The sequence below is a fragment of the Lepidochelys olivacea genome (assembly GCF_965140295.1).
Source record: "Lepidochelys olivacea isolate rLepOli2 genome assembly, chromosome: 1".
NCBI lineage: Eukaryota > Metazoa > Chordata > Testudines > Cheloniidae > Lepidochelys > Lepidochelys olivacea.
Window position 1 is genome coordinate 195,209,431 of NC_140411.1, and position 17,952 is coordinate 195,227,382.

The 17,952-nt window shown below is 38.5% G+C and overlaps 1 protein-coding gene across 1 annotated transcript in view; it reads left to right on the top strand.

The window, feature by feature from the left end:
- Positions 1–17,952, top strand: part of MORC1 (MORC family CW-type zinc finger 1) — a gene marked incomplete at its 5' end in the record, with an annotated part of 95,639 nt that overhangs the window by 34,507 nt on the left and 43,180 nt on the right. The window contains 7 exons of the mRNA XM_084647446.1: positions 1,256–1,329; positions 2,549–2,622; positions 5,864–6,007; positions 6,635–6,789; positions 11,436–11,564; positions 14,144–14,249; positions 15,322–15,460. Of these exons, the coding sequence (XP_084503572.1) occupies positions 1,256–1,329; positions 2,549–2,622; positions 5,864–6,007; positions 6,635–6,789; positions 11,436–11,564; positions 14,144–14,249; positions 15,322–15,460 (821 nt within the window). The remainder of the gene's footprint in view (positions 1–1,255; positions 1,330–2,548; positions 2,623–5,863; positions 6,008–6,634; positions 6,790–11,435; positions 11,565–14,143; positions 14,250–15,321; positions 15,461–17,952) is intronic.

Consider the following 17,952-nt stretch of genomic DNA (forward strand, 5'->3'; position numbering starts at 1 on the left):
TAATTATGCTAGTAGTAAAACTTGTGAATAGAAATCAATAACACTTTTGTAGCACTTCATACTTTTATATGCTCACAAATATTAGCTAAACTCCCACAACTGCTCTGTTGTGGTTTAAAATATAAAATACAGAAAAAAGCATAGTCACAAATTTCTTTGCAAGGTAGGATGGGGAGTTTTAATGAAAGAAAGCAAGGAATCTAAAGAAAAGTAGTGATCCTCCTCCTAAATCCAAGGTCATACTGACATGGTGGGGGGACTCTATCTTGGGAAGCAGTGACTTTGAAAATGATTTTGGGAGTCATGAGGGATAATCAGCTGAATATGAGCTCCCAGTGCAACACTATGGCCAGAAATGTTAATGAAGGCCTTGAACTCATAAAGAGGGGAATCTCAAGGGGGAGTACAGAGGTTATTTTACCTCTGTGTTTGGCACTGGTGTCACTGCTGTTGGAATACTGTGTCCAGTTCTGATGCCCACAATTCAAGAAGGATGTTGATAAATTGGAGAGGGTTCAGAGTGCAGCCATGAGAATGATTAAAGGATTAAATAATCTACGTTATAGTGATAAACTCAAGGAGCTCAATCTATTTTAGCGTAACAAAGAGAAGGTTAAAAAGTGAATGGATTACAGTCTATAAGTACCTAAAAGGGGAGCAAATATTTAATAATGGGCTCTTCTGTCTAGCAGGGAAAGATATAACACAAGCTGACAGCTGGAAATTGAAACTAGACAAATTCAGACTGGAAATAAGGCATACATTTTGATCAGTGAGTGTAATTAACCATCAGAACAGTTTACCAAAGGTCCTGGTGAATTCTCCATCGCTGAGAATTTTTAAATCAAGACTGGATGATTTTTCTAGAAGATATGCTTTAGAAATTATTTTGGTGAGGTTCTCTGGTCTGTGTTCTTCAGGAGGTCAGTCTAGATGATCAGACTGGTCCCTTCTGGCCTTGGAATCTATGAATTGTCTGTAAATCTAATTTAGTGACTAAGTATGTTAGTACCTCAGGAGGTGCTCACGTGGTGCAGTCTCCGTCATTCACTAAGTGCCCTTTATTCCCAGAGATTTCAGTAAGGCAGAGGATGCTCAGCACCTCACAAATTCATAATCTGAGATTTAAAACATTTAACAGTACCAAGTTGTCATGGTGTTTACCCAGTAAACGTTTTCTTTTCCTGTAGAGCCAGTATTTTATGTCTCTAAGCTATACTTTAAGTAATTGCTTTGTTTTGCTTATGTTTTCTAGCTGAACAAGCTGTAGAAGAAGCTAAGTGCCAGTTAAAGCATTTAGAAGGATCTCTTCTGCATGAAGTCAGTAAGGTACTATAGCAATGATAGTATTTCTTATGCATATTCAGAAATATTGCTTGTTATCGCTCTGCAGTAGCCCATGTTTACTGGCCACAGGTGTCAGTGTGGAAAATGAACAGTAGTAGCTTTTTTGGAAAGGTACCTAATTTCTTCGGAATGTAATTTTTCAAAAAGATAAGCTAGAAACAACTGTAATGAAAGGCTTTTGAAATGTAGCTTACAAGTAATATTAAACACCAGGGAGGATACCCAGAACTACTTTTCTGTCAATTACGTATGTCCTATTATTGAGGAGTTTTACAATGATAAAGTGCCTAGTTGCACTGGTCTTGGATTCAGTTACATTTCCAAGTAAATATTTTAAGAAACTTCCGCCTATTGGTTGCTTTTAAATGTGATAATTATAATGCTTATGTATGGAGATATTGTATTCATAGAACTAATTCTATGTAATAATATTGCTCCCCCCACCCCCCCTTCATTGGTCCTCCAGCCTTCTGTCCCCATGCATGCATGTAGACTTGAATTTTTCATGATTTGCCAGTGAAATGCTGAAGACAAGGCTTGGTGTCAGCAGAAGGGCATATGTCACTTGCAAAACGTGAAATTGTGGGAGATGGAAGGAGGAGCAAGTGTGGTGATTAATTCTCAAAATCTATTTTAAGGGTCCATCACCTATAGCGTAACTTCATCTTTCCATTCCAAAATATTGTAATGATTGTTTCTTTCTCTTATAGAGTGTCACTGAAATTGGTGTTTGTTCTTTTTTGACTGGCCAGAATCACCGATAGTTTTTCTCTTGTGTGTTACCCTGCCGTTGTAGATAATTGACTGCTCTAACTTACACTCCATGCCACTGGTGTTTGGGTGCAAAGTCAAACAGACCAGAAACATTGAAGTTTCATTCTGTGGCCTCAGATGTATATAAATGGAGGAATAGAGTTAATTAAAACCTACTGCCTTCCACTCCACTCCTTCGGGTATTGTGCTGTGAGCAGCAGAATGAATATTTAACACTGATTCTAATATATCCTGATTTAATCTCCAGTACACTAACTGTGTCTGGAAGCATCAGGGTTGTTAGCAGACTGTAGTGACAAGCTTTGAAGTAGGGTGGGCTCTAGAATATTCACTTTCTCAAAATGGGAAGCAGCTTGAAAAAAAACCATAGGGTATTAATCGATGCTAAAATAACTTGTTTTACTGCTCTTTCCCCTAAATGGAAAAGTCTGCTCAGCTTGCATTACAGGATGCTCTAGAAAACGCAAAAAGAAAGCGTGAGAAGCTGCGGGAGAAACAAAGGCAAGATGTGAGACTATTTAATCAGTATTTCAGAAAAAGTGGTTGTGTACTGTATGTTGTAAATGGTGATTTGATCCAGAGTCTGATACTTAAATAGTGCTTTCTCAAGTTGCAACTGTTCATCATTTCAAGGTGCTTTTCAATTATTTTGGATGCTCCAATCCTTTCCCCTTTTCTGGAAATTTTTTTAATCCTTGTAATTTTTTGGCTAAAATCTTTTAGAATGAAATTCCTTTTATCTATTTTAGACACTTGGGTTATGTTTCCTCCCATACATCAGATGAAACAAATATTGTTTAATATTTATAATATGGCTACAAAAATTTGGAAGAAGCTCAAATGTTGGCTCTCTCACGTTGAGACGTTGGAGAATAGGAATAGGAGCATGCTAGAGACCTATGGCCATTGATCCTGCATAAAAACAAGTATTTTTAGGAGTCTGCTTCTGTCAAACCCTGACAGTATTTTAGGGTGTGCTTGAGCCTATAACACCTATCTGTTGCCTAGATTAGAGTCAACTGCTTCCTTTTCTAGTTAATATCCACAAACAGCAGTTCAGATCAAATATCCGCTCTTCAGGGAAAAAGTGAGATTTGTAGTCCCTCGGTGTGGGTCCTTTTGGGCAGCCAGAGGGAAGCCCAGAGGCTAGATTATATTTTGTTTACCAGATCATCTTCACCATGGGTCCAAAGGGTGCCCAAAATTTTTCCATGAGGAAATTATTATTTTGTATCCTACAGGTTGACATTTTCAGTCTCCTCCTCAACAAGGCTACAGCATAGAATCTTCTTTAGAGCATGCAGTAGCTCTTGTCTCTATTTTTATGACTTGCAGATTGCAATTGAACAGAATGTAGGACATTTCCTCCACATACAGGCAAATTTGTCAGACCAGGAGTACAACAGAAGGAAACAGAGATTTACTTCAGTGTCCAAAGAAGCTGGAGATTATAGGCCTGTATTACCCAGGTTGAAAGATATAAAGTAATGTCCATCTTCAGGCTGATATTCATAAGGTCAGACATTCAAACAGTCAACTGAAGGCATTCCCCTCTTTACCGGATCTGAGAAACACATACTTGCACTTAACTGGGGTTTTGTCTGGTCTTGGAGTCACTTACATAAGCATGTTGCTGCATTATAACGCTAATTAACACAATGGATTGATATTAGGTGAAGTGGATATCTCACCCATTTCCCCATACCCTGACTGCTAGAAAGGAGGAAGTTTTCCTTCTTCATTGTCTTCCCTCCTGGCTTTTGGGAAATTATTTGCCCTCTCTATTCTTACCCAGCTACTATCAAAGATGCAGATCTTCCCCTTTTTACTCCTGCTTGAAGAGTATGATGTGATTACACCTACCTGTCTTTTGTTTTTTCCTTATTAGACTCTGTGCTTATTACCTAGCACGGGCAGAACAAATGAAGTGCTAATCAGATGCCCGGATTTTGCAAGAGCAACTTGTGGGCTGAGACTAATGAATATGAGATGGTAAAATCTTCTTGGGTGTGGCAATCCATACCAACTATCTAATGACCCATGGATATGTCCATATATAATCTATAAAGTGGTGAAATTGGGTTCAAACCTTGCTCAGAAGAGTAATCTCTGGCAGATGGATTGTCTGGTGTGTAGGGACAATAACAAACAGTGGATAGATTCCTATTTCACTGGGTTTTCATCTTTGCTCCCCACAAAACCTTTCACAGTATAACTAGACAGTTTCACTCTGTGCACTCTGTCAACAGAAACTTTTAATGGAGTTTCAGGGGAGAGCAGCTATTGCAAAGAACACACTACTTCATTCAATGCAGCAGAAAATGTCTTTGGTTACTTTGCTTTTTTCCTGCAGGACAAGTAATTCTATCACATTTGCCTCTTTGCTTCATGGCTTTAAACCTCAGTTTGGTAATACCGCCTCTGAACACTGCATCACAATGATGTGATGCGCAGGGTTATTTTAAGACTTCCTGGGAATGACCCAAGAATTTTGGAATGGATAGCAGCTCTGAAACAAAACGTTTATAGGTTTGTAGGTTCCAAGACCACAAAGGACCATTGTGATCATCTAGTCTGACCTCTTCTATGACAGGCCATAGAACTTCTGCAAAATCATTTCCGTTTGAACTAGCGCATATCTTTCAGAAAAAACATCCAATCTTTAGCTATTGGGGAGTCCTGTGTAGAGTTGCCTCTTTAGATAATAGTGAACACATTCTTGCTTCTGTGATGCCTCACTTCAAGGAAGGCCACAACTGTCATTTACCGAAAGTAAAATCCTCACTTCCTGGAATCTGAAGGTCACCTGTAGTACATGGCCTTTGTGTAGTTCTTTAACTGGATAATGTTACATTTTCTAATGTTACTGGCAGATGCAGCATACAAGTAGTGATTACATGGTGGTGCTTACCTTGGAGTTCTCATACCAATTTTAATACTTTCCATTCCTCAGGCCTACCCCCACAGAATGTGGTTTATGTTAGTTGAAGCTCCTTGTTCATGATTAGTTTCTTTGACTGTGGTAGCTCCTTGCAGAAAGTTCTACAAAGCCAAAGGGCACTTTAACCCTCCATTCTCCAGTAATTGAATGGAAGGAAACATGAAGTGTATGGAATGATACAAGTCAACTCTGAGAACAAAACTGGCTAATTTTCTGTTGCTTACTAATGGATGATGGTTACAGTATGCCTAGTTTAAAAAAAAAATCCATAAACCAGAAACTTTTTGAAATGAAAACAAGTGCCAATTTAGTAAGGCATTTTTCCCTCTACAAATGCAATGAAAGAATGTCTTTAGCTGTTCTCATGGTGATAAACATGAACATCTTCATAGCAATGGCTTTCAGTCTTAATTTGGAGGCTAACAGCTAACACTGTCTTCATTAATGTCAAGCTGCCAAAGTGCTACTTGGTTTGTGTTTGATTTTAAGCAGGAATTTTCTGTTTTCAAAAATGGGTGAATGTGATCTGCCTCTCATCCATTTCCAGTATACAGACGTCTGTCCCATCAGTTTGAAAAACCAAGAAGCATGTTAGCCTTTCAAAGTTTGGATGTTTTTGTGGTTGATATTACATTTTTATCATTTATATTTCTGGTGAAAGTGAACATCCAATCTCTGTATCTCCTAAACCAGATTAACAGTGGCTATTAAACTGGTAACAGTAAGTAAAATTAAATTAAATTAAAAACTTTAAAAGGAAATTTATAAAAGAAAACTGCTTGTTGATTTTACACTGCTCAGAGAATTGAGGAGGCCAAAGAAGCTCTATTTAATGTTTGGAATAAACATCGAGAACAGAAGTCATGATGGAATGTTCATCTATAACAATGGTCGCTTGGTCAGAATGTATGAGAAAGTGGGACCACATCTTAAACAGGGGTCTCGGTAAGCTTTGTTTGTTTGTTTGTTTGTTGATCAGGTTTAAAATTTTGTTTTAAAATGCAGGTATTTTGAATACTAGCAGGAGTCTAAAATCCATGATCCCACGTGAAAGAAGTTATTTCCTTTTCAAGCATATGCACAACATAGATTATTTATATATTTTTGAGAGTTATGTACATGTGTTAAGGGAAGAATAATGTAAAGAATAGAGCAGTTCTCAAAGTAATTTTTAGAGTAACTCACTATTGTTGAATTTCTTATTGCAACTTGGGAGTTCTTGAGTTCTCAGTTTCTCTGAGCTTTTACCTGCATGTAAGTATTTCTCTTTTTATATTCTTCAAATCCTGGTGTCTGTTCCTTTCCCTGTCCTGCCACTTCTGACATGTTCTCACATTTTAGAAAGTAATATTTTTGAGGTTTATTTCCTGTACTCATTTGAAATGAAGTAACTTAAATATAATTCTGCACATGACTTTGATCAGACAGGATACTAGTCTCAGTTTTCTATTAGAAAAATATTCCTTAATTTGAAATACCTGTTTCTAAAGTGAGTCAAGGGCAGCGCAAACTAAACAGATGAACTTGTTCTTTGAACTTGGACCAAAATGCTTTGAAGTGATGTTATTTCAGTTTCAGCGGTGGTGCAGTTGGAATGGTGGATATGCCCTTAGAAGCCCTGGAGCCAACACACAATAAACAGGCCTTTGTCAATGTTAAAGAATATAACCACTTGCTGACATCCATGGAGCATTATCTGATCCAGTACTGGAAGGACATTGGAATAAGTAAATCTTTATTGTTTAGCCTGGCTTATTTTATATAGCTATTAAAAAAAATCTGTGTCAAACTGTTAATTCATCAAATGCATCAGATAAATCAGAAGTTGGATCCGATTGTAGCTTTTAAGAACAGCCACCTGAGGGAGTCAGTGTGTACCAGACACTGTACCAGTTGCAATTCCTAGAGGCATGCTGTGCGCAGAAAATAGAGGCAAAGAGATTACTCACTATTCAACTGTTGCTGCCTCTGGGAGCACACACAGGAGCAGAGGTTGCACGTAAAGTACTTAGATATGGAGTTGAGATGAAGGTGCTATAACCATGCATGCTGCCTTTTCAAATGCTAATCCTGGGATCTGGTGGTGAGCCTATGTTGGTCAACCAGTTGAGTTCAGTTTGTGTAGAGCCAGGATGACAAAGTGTGGACCCAAATGGGTGTCCAGCTGTAAGAATCAAAAGTACAGCTGGAGGAATCCTAAAATGCAACCTGAATTTGCTCTTTCCCAGTAGCCACAGGATGAAGACAAAGGAAACCAGGTGCAAATTTTATTAGTAGTGAAATCAGGCAAGCATTTTGGTTCATCTAGTAAGGAATTGGAAGTACAACCAAATGTTACATCTATTCATTTTTTAGATAAATTGATTCTACATGTATTTACAAATTTGATGTGACCCTTGCTGTGTCCCAGTTCAAGCAATGTTGTTTTAACGAATGCTGTAATCTGCTTTTTGTATAATTTATTCATTAATTTCAGTGTGCACTAGAAAACTTCTATAGTGTGAAAAATGCACAGAGCTCCTGCATCACATCTTGGTTTTGAAAATAAACAGATAATTTTGGGTAGCTTTCTTGTCTTATAAATAAAAGATGCAATATCACTATTTGTTTAATTCAGATCCATAGTAGTACTTGGAATAATCGTGCTCTAGTTTGAATGAAATTATGGTCTTTTAAAAAAATCTAAGCGTGATTTCGTCCCTTCACAAATAATGTGCATTTCTGTCTAATGCAGAGAAGTTTGGTAGCTCAAGATGTCCAGTTTCACCTGGCTACACTTATTTCCAAGCCCAGTTCCCCACCCCACACTGTCCCCATATGCAAAATTTAGGCTGTCACTGTGGGGTTTGTGCTTTTTTGTTTCTTTGTTGTAATATAAAAATTTAAAACAGAACAGTTGATGTGGACATGTTCTGTAAAATACTTCCTCCTGAAGTATTCAAGTACTTTTTGGCCAGTATACGTATCTGTAAAAGCCCCTGCCTGTTGCAAGTATGTCAGTTAACCAATAGATGTGTACCAGTAGCATTGGGTCCCCAAATATCTGGTTCCTTTGGGACAAGTGTAGCCTCAGTGCAGCCTTGGACAAGTGTCCTTCTTTTATACATGATCGATCTGCCAGTATTGCTCTGTATGAAAGAAAGCACAAGAAACACTTAAATCTACACAGGCAGTTAATAGAGGGTCTTTTCTCTCTTCCTAGAAAAAAAGTGATGGAGTGCTTTTAAACTCTGGTGTATGAGCAACTGCTCCTGAAACCTTAAAAGGGATATTTATGTAGTTCCTTACTTACTTTTGAAGATGGCTAGTGAGAAGGAGAAGTTAGTTGAAGTGAACAATTATACACTTTCATGGATGGGAGCAGGGTTTCCTGTAGTGCTGCATATCCTTATGCACCATAAGCTATATTGATGCTCTGCTTCCAATTGGCTTTAATGTAGGAGAAGTTGTTTAGAAGTTAGTAAACTACCCGTTTTAACTTTAGAGCAACTTTGGCTTTTCAGACCCTGGCTCCAAATACGTCTCTCTGACGTATTCAACCAATCCACCTCAGGATGTCTGTGCATAGAGTCCTTTCTTTGAGTGCAGGTCTGAAAATCAGCCATCCAATTGGTCAGGATCACTATTATTTAATATTGGTGGATAGCACAGGGGTGCATGGCACTTGATGGAGAATACAGGCATATAAAAAGACATGTTATGGCAGCAGGATAAATGACATGGAGCAGAGAAGGAGAAAAATCTTACAGAGAACAAGATAGAGGTGGCTTGTTTTGCAAACCACTAACGTGTTTTGGGGTTTTTTTAGTAAGCTGATATTAGAAAGTTAGCATTGGGACACATTTGGTGAATGCATATGGAGGGGATGGAAGTGATGGAATAGTGTTTGTTTCTATCAGTTGGGCTCTGTCAAATATAAGACAAAAGAGTCCCAGCCTCTGAAGGTATTTGAAGGAGGAGAGAGAGTGCAAAGCTCTCAGTACAAGATTTCTGAAGCTGCCCATGGAGATGTTTGAGGGAAAAGGAAACTAAGGGAGGCATGAATTGAAGCAGAATTGGAAGATCAGAAGGCCCAAGTGGGGCCTTATTTATAGCAGACTGACTTAAGGCAGAGGGGTGCAATCCATGACCTTTCCTTCATACTTTCTCCCACAACTTTCGCCAGCACTCAGCTGCACATGTTTTTATTGACTTTAACCATTCTTCCCGCTCCAAGCACTCTGCCTATGGAACCCAAGTGAAGTTTTGGCTTTGTCAACTTCCTAGAGCTAGAAATGTTTTGAAAGAAATACCAAGTAATTATTGCCCTGCTCTTGGATGCTGTGTTTACCATGAGAGACTGAAACTGATTAACTCTGTTGACTGTATTTATGTGCTTAAATGAGCAGGTGGCTTTGATCCAATATTTTTTGCTGTTTATAAGATAGATTCTTAAAGTTTAATCCTTTAGAGCCTAATTTTCAATTACACTCTTAGTTTTATTGAAATAAATGTGGGAATAAGGGGCACAACGTATGAACCTCAATGTAATAAGCAAGGTCCACAAAGAATAATGTATCTGACAGAATAAGTTTACCAAAATAACTGATCAAAATAAAAAAATTACAGCAATTCACACAGCTTTTCTGCCAGGTGTTTATGAGCAAAATAATTGTTCTTTCCAGTGAGTCTGTACGTAGAGTCATAGAGTTTAGGCCGGGACTACAAGATCATCTAGTCTGATCTCCTGTGTGATATTCCTAGATAATCCTGTCAAGTGACCCCCACCCACATGCTGCAGAGGAAGGCAAAACCCTCCCATGGTTACTGCAAATCTGACCTGGGGGGAAATTCCTTCCCCCTCATATGGCGATCAGTTAGACCCTGAGCATGTGAGCAAGAACCAATTAGCCAAGTACCTGAAAGAGCCCTCTCAGAGCGTTGGCTCTCCCGATCCAATGTCCCATCTCCAGCCATGCCTATCTCTGACACCTCAGAGGAAGGAGAGAAAAAAACAAAAGAGAATACACTGCAGGGGGTACATCCCTTCCTGACTGCTGCCAGTGGCTGGCTGAAGCCCTGGAGTTTAAGCTTTTAGGAATATAAGACATAAAGCAGAAGTGAGCCCCACAGCTGCTGAACCCTGCCCTGCCCCCTACTATCACATCATGCTTGCATTAGTTCCCTCTTTTGATGATTATGATGGTGTGCCCCTAGTATATACTGTTGCCTTTCTGGGCTTGTGGTCTAGGTCTTGAATGAGAAAACAGTGATTGAACACTTCTGGATTCTGTTTCTAGTCTGCTACTGACTTCATGTGATCTGAAGTAAGTCACTGAAACTTGGGACAAAATTTTCCTTAAATTAATTTGCCTTAAATTAAGCTCCTAAATCTGTCTTTAGGCCTTCAAAGTAGAATTTACAGAAGTACCTAAGTGACTTATAAGCATAAATACCATTAACTTTAAATGGTGACACTGCCTGAAATTCATTTAAGCACTCTCTTCAATTGTACATGGAAGGCTTAAATACAGATTTAGGAGTCTAATAGTTTAGGCACCCATGTTTTAAAAAATCTTTGGCCTCTGTGCCTTCATTGTCCTATCTAAGTTGAGGATCGGAATATGTTCTGCCTCGGAGGTCTTGCAATAGTTTAACTAAAATATATTAGAAAATACTTCCCATGTGACTGGGAGCTTTTAGTGAAAGGGGAGTGCTTCACAAATATATGTTAATGTTGATTCTTTTTTATCTTCAGGGTTTTTTTTTCTTTCTTTTTTTTTTTTTTTTTTCAGCTTACAAATGTGTGAGGACAGAGCTTCCTTTGTGGAGCAGATCACTGTTAAAAAGTTGAAGATTGAAAAGTACTGCTTATCATTGCAATGTATTGGATAACTACAAACATACCTAGCCTTTTTCTCAAATGTTTGTGAATTGGAATTTCACAGTAGTCTTTAGCTGATACTGGATTTGAGCTGATAGAATGGCATTTAAAGGTGACCCAGCGGTCTCTCTGTATTACTACCTCATTCTGTATAGGAACTGTAATATTTACATAGTGGCATGTATCTTCAAAGTACTTCACAAACATGGACTAATCGTCCCCACCCCTCATATAATGTAAGTAAATATTTGACTGATAGGGACACAGAAGGGGATGTGGCTTATTCCAAGGCCATGGGAGTGTCCATTTCCAAACCCACATGAACGCTTAGGATCCCATCTCTCAGTCCTGTTTCCAGGCCACATCTTGTACTACCTTCATACCTGCTTGCAACTTCTCTTAAAAGCTACTGGTCCCCCAGTATTAGCAAAGCACATTCTTTAACTAATTTTGTAGTTTACATTTAAACTCATTCTTCTGCCACTGAAAATTATATAAAAACTTCTTTAGGTCAGAAAGGAGTAACTTCATTCTGGAATGAGTTTGGATATCTAAGTGACAAATGGTTGGAGAAACCCTCAGATGCAATTCAGTATAAGAGAAGACGTGCAGTGGAAATTCCTGCCCTGGTTCAGTGTGGTAAGTTTTATATAATTGAATACATAAAAGGAGAAATAAGGAGAGGATTTAATAGGATAATAAAAAGGCCTTTAAATTGAAACACCTTAATCCCAGCTTTCCCCGGCATTTGACACTATACTGCTATGCTTTCATGTGCTTCTTTCTTCAGAAGATCCCCTTATAGCCCCTGTTTTTCATTTTCCATCTCTCCCTTAACAAAATTCATTCACATCTTTTTTTTATAACTGTGCATGTTCCACTTTCTGTATGTTTCATCGCATCCTATTTAAAGGCTGCCAGCAAACTACTGAATGGTTTGATATGCTGCAGAGTGAAAAGATTATTGGTAAAGGACTGCAGAAGTGGAGCACAGCTTTGGCTTTTAATTGTTTAGTTAACCATTGTTTAAAATTAATTTGCCAAACTCCTTTTACAAATTGTCTTTACATAACATGTTTTTGTGTGAAGCTGTTTCAGTGTTTCCCAGCAATGCACCTGTCTCCAATGCAAGGTTGGGTTCTTTATTGCTCTGCATCAGGACAAGATCAAACCTCAACCTTGGCAGTTTTAATTTGATGTTTTTTCAGTTTGTTAATTTGTTCCTTGCTTTTTACCAACATTATCTTTGTAGAGAGACCTTGCTTTTTTAACTTTTGAATTATATTCTGAGCTTCCCACTTCCTATGGCAAAATTTGAGTTTACAGATGGCTTTCTATGCCTGTAGTATCCTAGTATGAAATTGATCTCACGTTTCAATTGATCACAGTATAATTAAATATTACAGTGCTTTGTTATCCTACTAAGTAGCTTTGAGCCCCTGTTCCTGCAGTCAGAAGTTTAATAAAAGGCCTTTTCATGAAAAAGCCCAGTAAGTAAATTCTCCCACATCAGTGTCACAGAAATAAAGTGTTCCCTACATTAAGTTGTCTGCTCCCAGAAAGGAAACTGCTAGTCATAACACTGTGAGCACAGAATATGACATTTAAATTGGCTCTTGAATTTATAGCGTATGAGAAAAATTTAAAATTTATTTCAGAAACACCAGTTAAAACTTTAATGTCAAGTAAAAAACATGGATGGAAAACATTGTTTTTAAATTACCCATTAGGGTACTTCTGTACATTTAAGATTCTGAAGCTATTCTAGTGTAACAAAAACTTGAACCAGTATGAAGTCCAGGATTTGCTGTTTAGTCCTGGCTCAGTGACAAAAAAATCCCCTCCCCCCCCCCCCCCCCCCACACACACACACAGAAGAACTTGTGATATACTTTGAATCATCAGGACTCACTAACACTTGCCATTGATCACTGGACAGCTGGAAAGTTCAACTTTCCAGTACTATGTACAGTATTCATTTCCAGCCGTGTCAGTGCATGCTGCTTGTTGGAAATCATATCAATCTTGTCTTCCTGTCCCATTTCAATTCGGTTGTAATCCACCGTTTTGGGAGAAGCCCACTGCATTTCAAAGCAGTCTGGAGTTTATTACTTAGACACACAAAGCATTTAGCAAATTTGTCAGATCTGCTTGCTAAATTCATGTCAGAATAGAAGAGAGAGGCAAGGTAAGCGGGGATGGGGCGAGCAAGAGAGCAGTAACTTATTTAACATATAATATTTCATGACTTGTCATTGTTAGATATAGTGTGACATCTTGAAAGCATTTGTACTGGTTAACTGATCCGTAAATATTTCAAAATGCTGATCCTGGTCTAGAAATCAGTGAAACTTTAGTTGCTCTAATATAGTTGGCACAATAACTACCACTATTCAGAAAATATACTCCTCACCTTTTCTTAGTACTTACTCCTAATAATAAGGCTTTCAAACCCAAATTAGATTAGGTCTTCTCCAACAGGTATTGCAGCACTTCATATTTTCCAAATGCCTACTGCAGTATGATGAGCTACCTTTTGGAAAGTGTTCAAAAACAAGTGTTCCCGGGGTAGAAATAACACCAAAATAAATGACAGTTTTGGACAGTGTTCACTAATGATCTAAAGTTACAGTAGTAAGCAGAGTATCTGCCAAACTGTATGTAAAATGTGAAATTATACATGGTGATTCCTTTGCTAACACGAGTCCAACTAACTGGGTTGCCCTCAGAGGGAGAGGAATTATAACTAATGCATCTTAGAAGCCTTTGAAAGTTATTTCAAGGCCTGTATCTTCTGTTTTAGTGGGGTTAGAAACATTGTGCCATAGAATGTGAGCTTGGTTCCCGACTTTCTAATAGAGGTTCGGGTTGGTAGATTCACCCATTTCTATCTTTGATGGGTCATGATGTTCAGAACTGTACACTGCCTGTCCTGAAACTTGGGGCAGCTGAACTTTGGAGGAATAGGGAAAGGCAACATTTGTGTTACATGTTGCCTTTTTTTTTTTTTTTTTTGTGGCTGCCATTTGCTGGAATTTCTCTTAATCTGTCAAAATTCTGACAGCTTCAGAGAGCCTTTAGTAGACAGAGGGAAAATGAGACTGTCAAAGCTGCATGTTGAATCCCATTAATCACATTAGCACAATAAATGGGGGAGGGGGGGAGGGTTTTTTTATACTTGCTGTGATGTAGTAATGTTCTTCTAACTACTTAATTAGATATCTGCCTTAAATGGCGGGTTCTGTCATCATCCACTGATATTGAAAACAAAGACCACCGTGGAATCTGGACCTGTGAAATGATCCCAGGCCCTCTGGAAAACAAGTAAGCTTTTGATTAGCAATACTATATCACTGATCAGCATATTAATAATGAATTACCATTTATTAGGCATCTCCCTTGAAGCCAGAGTAATAAAACAAATGCAAAAAGTAAAGCATACATGCTATAGAAATATTTGCAAAAGCAAATACCATGTGAAACTTTGTCATCAGTGTGGGGCACTGTGCGACGACCCCTGAAAGCCAGTGACAGTCAATGTAAGTAATGCAGTGTCTACACTGATGCTGCATCAGTCTAATTACATGCGGCACTTACATGGGTGGGAGCCAGATTTAAGTGAAGACGCATCTACAACTGGTTTGATGCAAGGCAGCTTACGTCGACTTAACTGTGTAGTCCAGAGCAGGGGTTCTCAACCCTTTCCTTTGAGAACCCGCCCAACATGCTATAAAAACTCCATGACCCACCAGTGCCACAACACTGTTTTTCTGCACATAAAAGCCAGGGCCAGCATAAACGCAGATCAATTTCCCGGGGCCCCACGCCATAGGGTCCCCAAAAAACTAAGTTGCTCAGGCTTCGACTTCAGCCCTAGGTGGCAGGGCTTAGAACCCTGGGGCTTCAGCCCCACACAGCGGGGCTTCAGCTTTCTGCCATGGGCCCCAGCAAGTCTAAAACTGGCCCTGTTTGGCAGCCCCCCTGAATTCTGCCCCCAGGAGGCTCCGGACTCCTACTTGAGAACCACGGGTGTAGAGCAGGCCTTGGTGGCCCCTGTGCAATTAGCACATTGCACAGGCATATCTGACTGAGTCATAAGTAATTCTGGTGCACAAGAAGGAATAGAAACCAGTTTCTTCCTTTAATCGGTGTTTGCACCCCAGAACTAACGAGAGTCAAAAGGAGTAAAGCTAATCTTTTCACTGAAATTGACAGAAATGATGTGGCATATATTCAGAGAACAATTCTATTCTGTAAGATGATGCCTCTTTTAGTCACTTTGGAGGGCAGTACTGTATTTTGAACCACTGAAGAGAATTCAAGACAATACAAGATGACAGAGCACGTATTCCTTTTCACTCATTTTTCTCTTATATCGATTGAAACCATATTGTAGGTGTAATAGACCAGAACGTTTACCCTCCATACCTTTGGGCACTTTGAACAGACTATCACTGTCACCAAATGACAAAGAAAAACTCCTCATAGATTCAATTCAGCGACATCAAAGGAAGCTGGAAAACTTGCAGTCCCAGGTGAGCTGTTACCTGAAGCTTATACTGTTTTCCTCTGAACTGTCTGGGGTTTGTCTTAGGGAAAGTTCCATCTAACTCAATATGAATCTAAAAATTAAACATTCTTGGTGTGTTATGTTTTTTGTTTTTTGAAAGAATGAGGAGAAAAGCAGAATGTGTAAAAACTCTGATTCAGATAGAACATGTTCCATGGCAGTATTTTTCAGTGATAGTTGGAATTATTAATTAAGTGAAAACCATTTTGATTAACTTTGGTTTAGTAACTATCAAATTGTGAGTTGAATTTTGTTTTTTCTGAAATACATCACATGAAGTGAAATTAAATTCTATTAGTCGGTAAGCAAAGTGATATATAATCAGAGGTGAGAATTGCATAATTTGTTTTGCTTTATCATTTATTTTCTAATAGACATTAGGATGCTGCTGCAATCTTCATTACCAAGTTCTGTCTGGGAATTTAAATATCCACAGTCCGTAAACTCCAGAAATACTGGTACCTTTTGGTAGACTTAATATTTACTGGGTACTAAAAGGATAAATAGCTTGATTTCCAGATTAAAAAATAAGCCTCTCAAATTGGAGTGTATATAAACATTGTTGTCCTTTTTAGGGTGCTAGTAAATATTGGGGACTTGTTTGTTTCCTATAGGAGGCGAAATCAGTGGAGTATGGTCAAAATATTTTCATAGTGTGACTAGCTTGTTTTACACTACCTACATCAGTTGTTGAACAGAGCTGGTCACAATCAGCATGCAGACAAATCCTTCATTTGGGAATACAGCCAAACACCAATGCCTGGCTCCAAGGGAACAACTCATTTTGAGTTGGGTGTTTCTGAAGGCAGAAAGCAAACTCTTGATGTTAGCAATAACTTTTCCAAAACATAACCCTATTCAGACAACTAACAGCCATTTCTCAGCTTGCTCACCATATTTTTGAGCACCGAGTCTTATATCTTAGTCCTATACTCTAGAAATGAATCCTAAATGCCTCTGAAATTCATTTATTATCATCGCTGTAGTTTTTGTCCCTAGTTACTCATTCATAAGTTTGCCTAATTCTGCTGAAGTGATTCCATGCAGTGAGAACATACTCCACAATTAGATTTCAGAAATCTTCCACGATTACTTTTGATAACTTAGAACACCTGTAGTTAGGTCAGCCCAGTTTCCTTTTTCCCTGCTGTCTTCTACTCCAAAACTGAATTTTTCCACACCTTCTTCAAGAAAGATCCTATGTAAGATTACCTGTAATGATCAAAGATGAAGTAAAACTGTCTCATATATAGGCAATGTTGTTGCTTGCTTTGTAGTAGCAAAGGGACAGAACACCATTTAACACCTTGCTTGCCTCTGAAACCACTGCTGTATGCTAAGAGATTTCAATAATTTTTCCACAATAATTAGCTTTGATTGGTTACAATTTGCTCTTATTTTTAGTATCTTCTGCAAACCTAGAGAACTTGTTTCCAGGACAATTATCCAGTTAATTGATGGTATGCACAGGCTGCCATAGAAATGCTGAGGTTTAGCATTGGAATGTAACTAGTGTTGTTGCAGTAATACAAGTATTCGCTATACTATGGTAACGCTAATTACAGTAAAATGCTAAATGTCAGTGCTCTTACGGTGAACTACTGGTCTCTTGTATGTGGACAGACTTTCATCAGTTCTTAGAACTGACCCTGCAGAGGCTGGTGAGTAAGGGGGAGCTTGACTTGTGTCTTGCCAAATTGAAAAGCTTCCAGCTATGTGTTTTTTCTCCTCTTCTTCAGACAGCGTTTTTGATCCAGCACTGTATTGTACCTCCTGTTTTTCTTTCCTTATCTTTGATTGCTATCCCTTGTCAAATGCCTTTTGAAAATCTAAGTGTAAGTACATCCACTGAATTTGCCTTTATCTTGGTGGTAATACCTTCAAAGAACTCCAGCAGGTCAGTAAAACATTCTCTTCCCTACCTGAATGCATATTGGCTATCGCTCTAGCTGTGCATACATCCTGCACGTTTTACAAAAAGGTGCGTACATTTTATTGTGACAACTTAATGCTATCATTTTTCTTGAAAAAATTGTAAGTGCTGGTAAGGATCAGCATAAATATTGAGTCCCGTGGTTTTTTTTTCCTTTCTCTGAGCTGTTACGGGGGAGTAGCATCTTTGGGGACTCTCAGCAGGCAGACAGGAGCCAGCATTCATTGTGCATGTGCTGAACTTAAGGACCTTTCCAAACAAAATAAAGCATTTAGTCTTACACTTAGGTTTCAGGAAGGTGGACAAGAGAACTTGGCAAACCTTTAATGTTTCCAGAGTGTCATGGTAACTTTTGTACTGAAGGAAACAGAACGTTTTAACGACAAAATAGCTAATCTTTGCATGTTGTAGTGTTGTTGTCTTATGTGATACTAAATTTGTTTAGCATTGGAAATCAATTTTGAATCATTTTTAAAACTGTTGTTGCTTAACTAAACACACATGAATTTCAGGCCATACTCCTC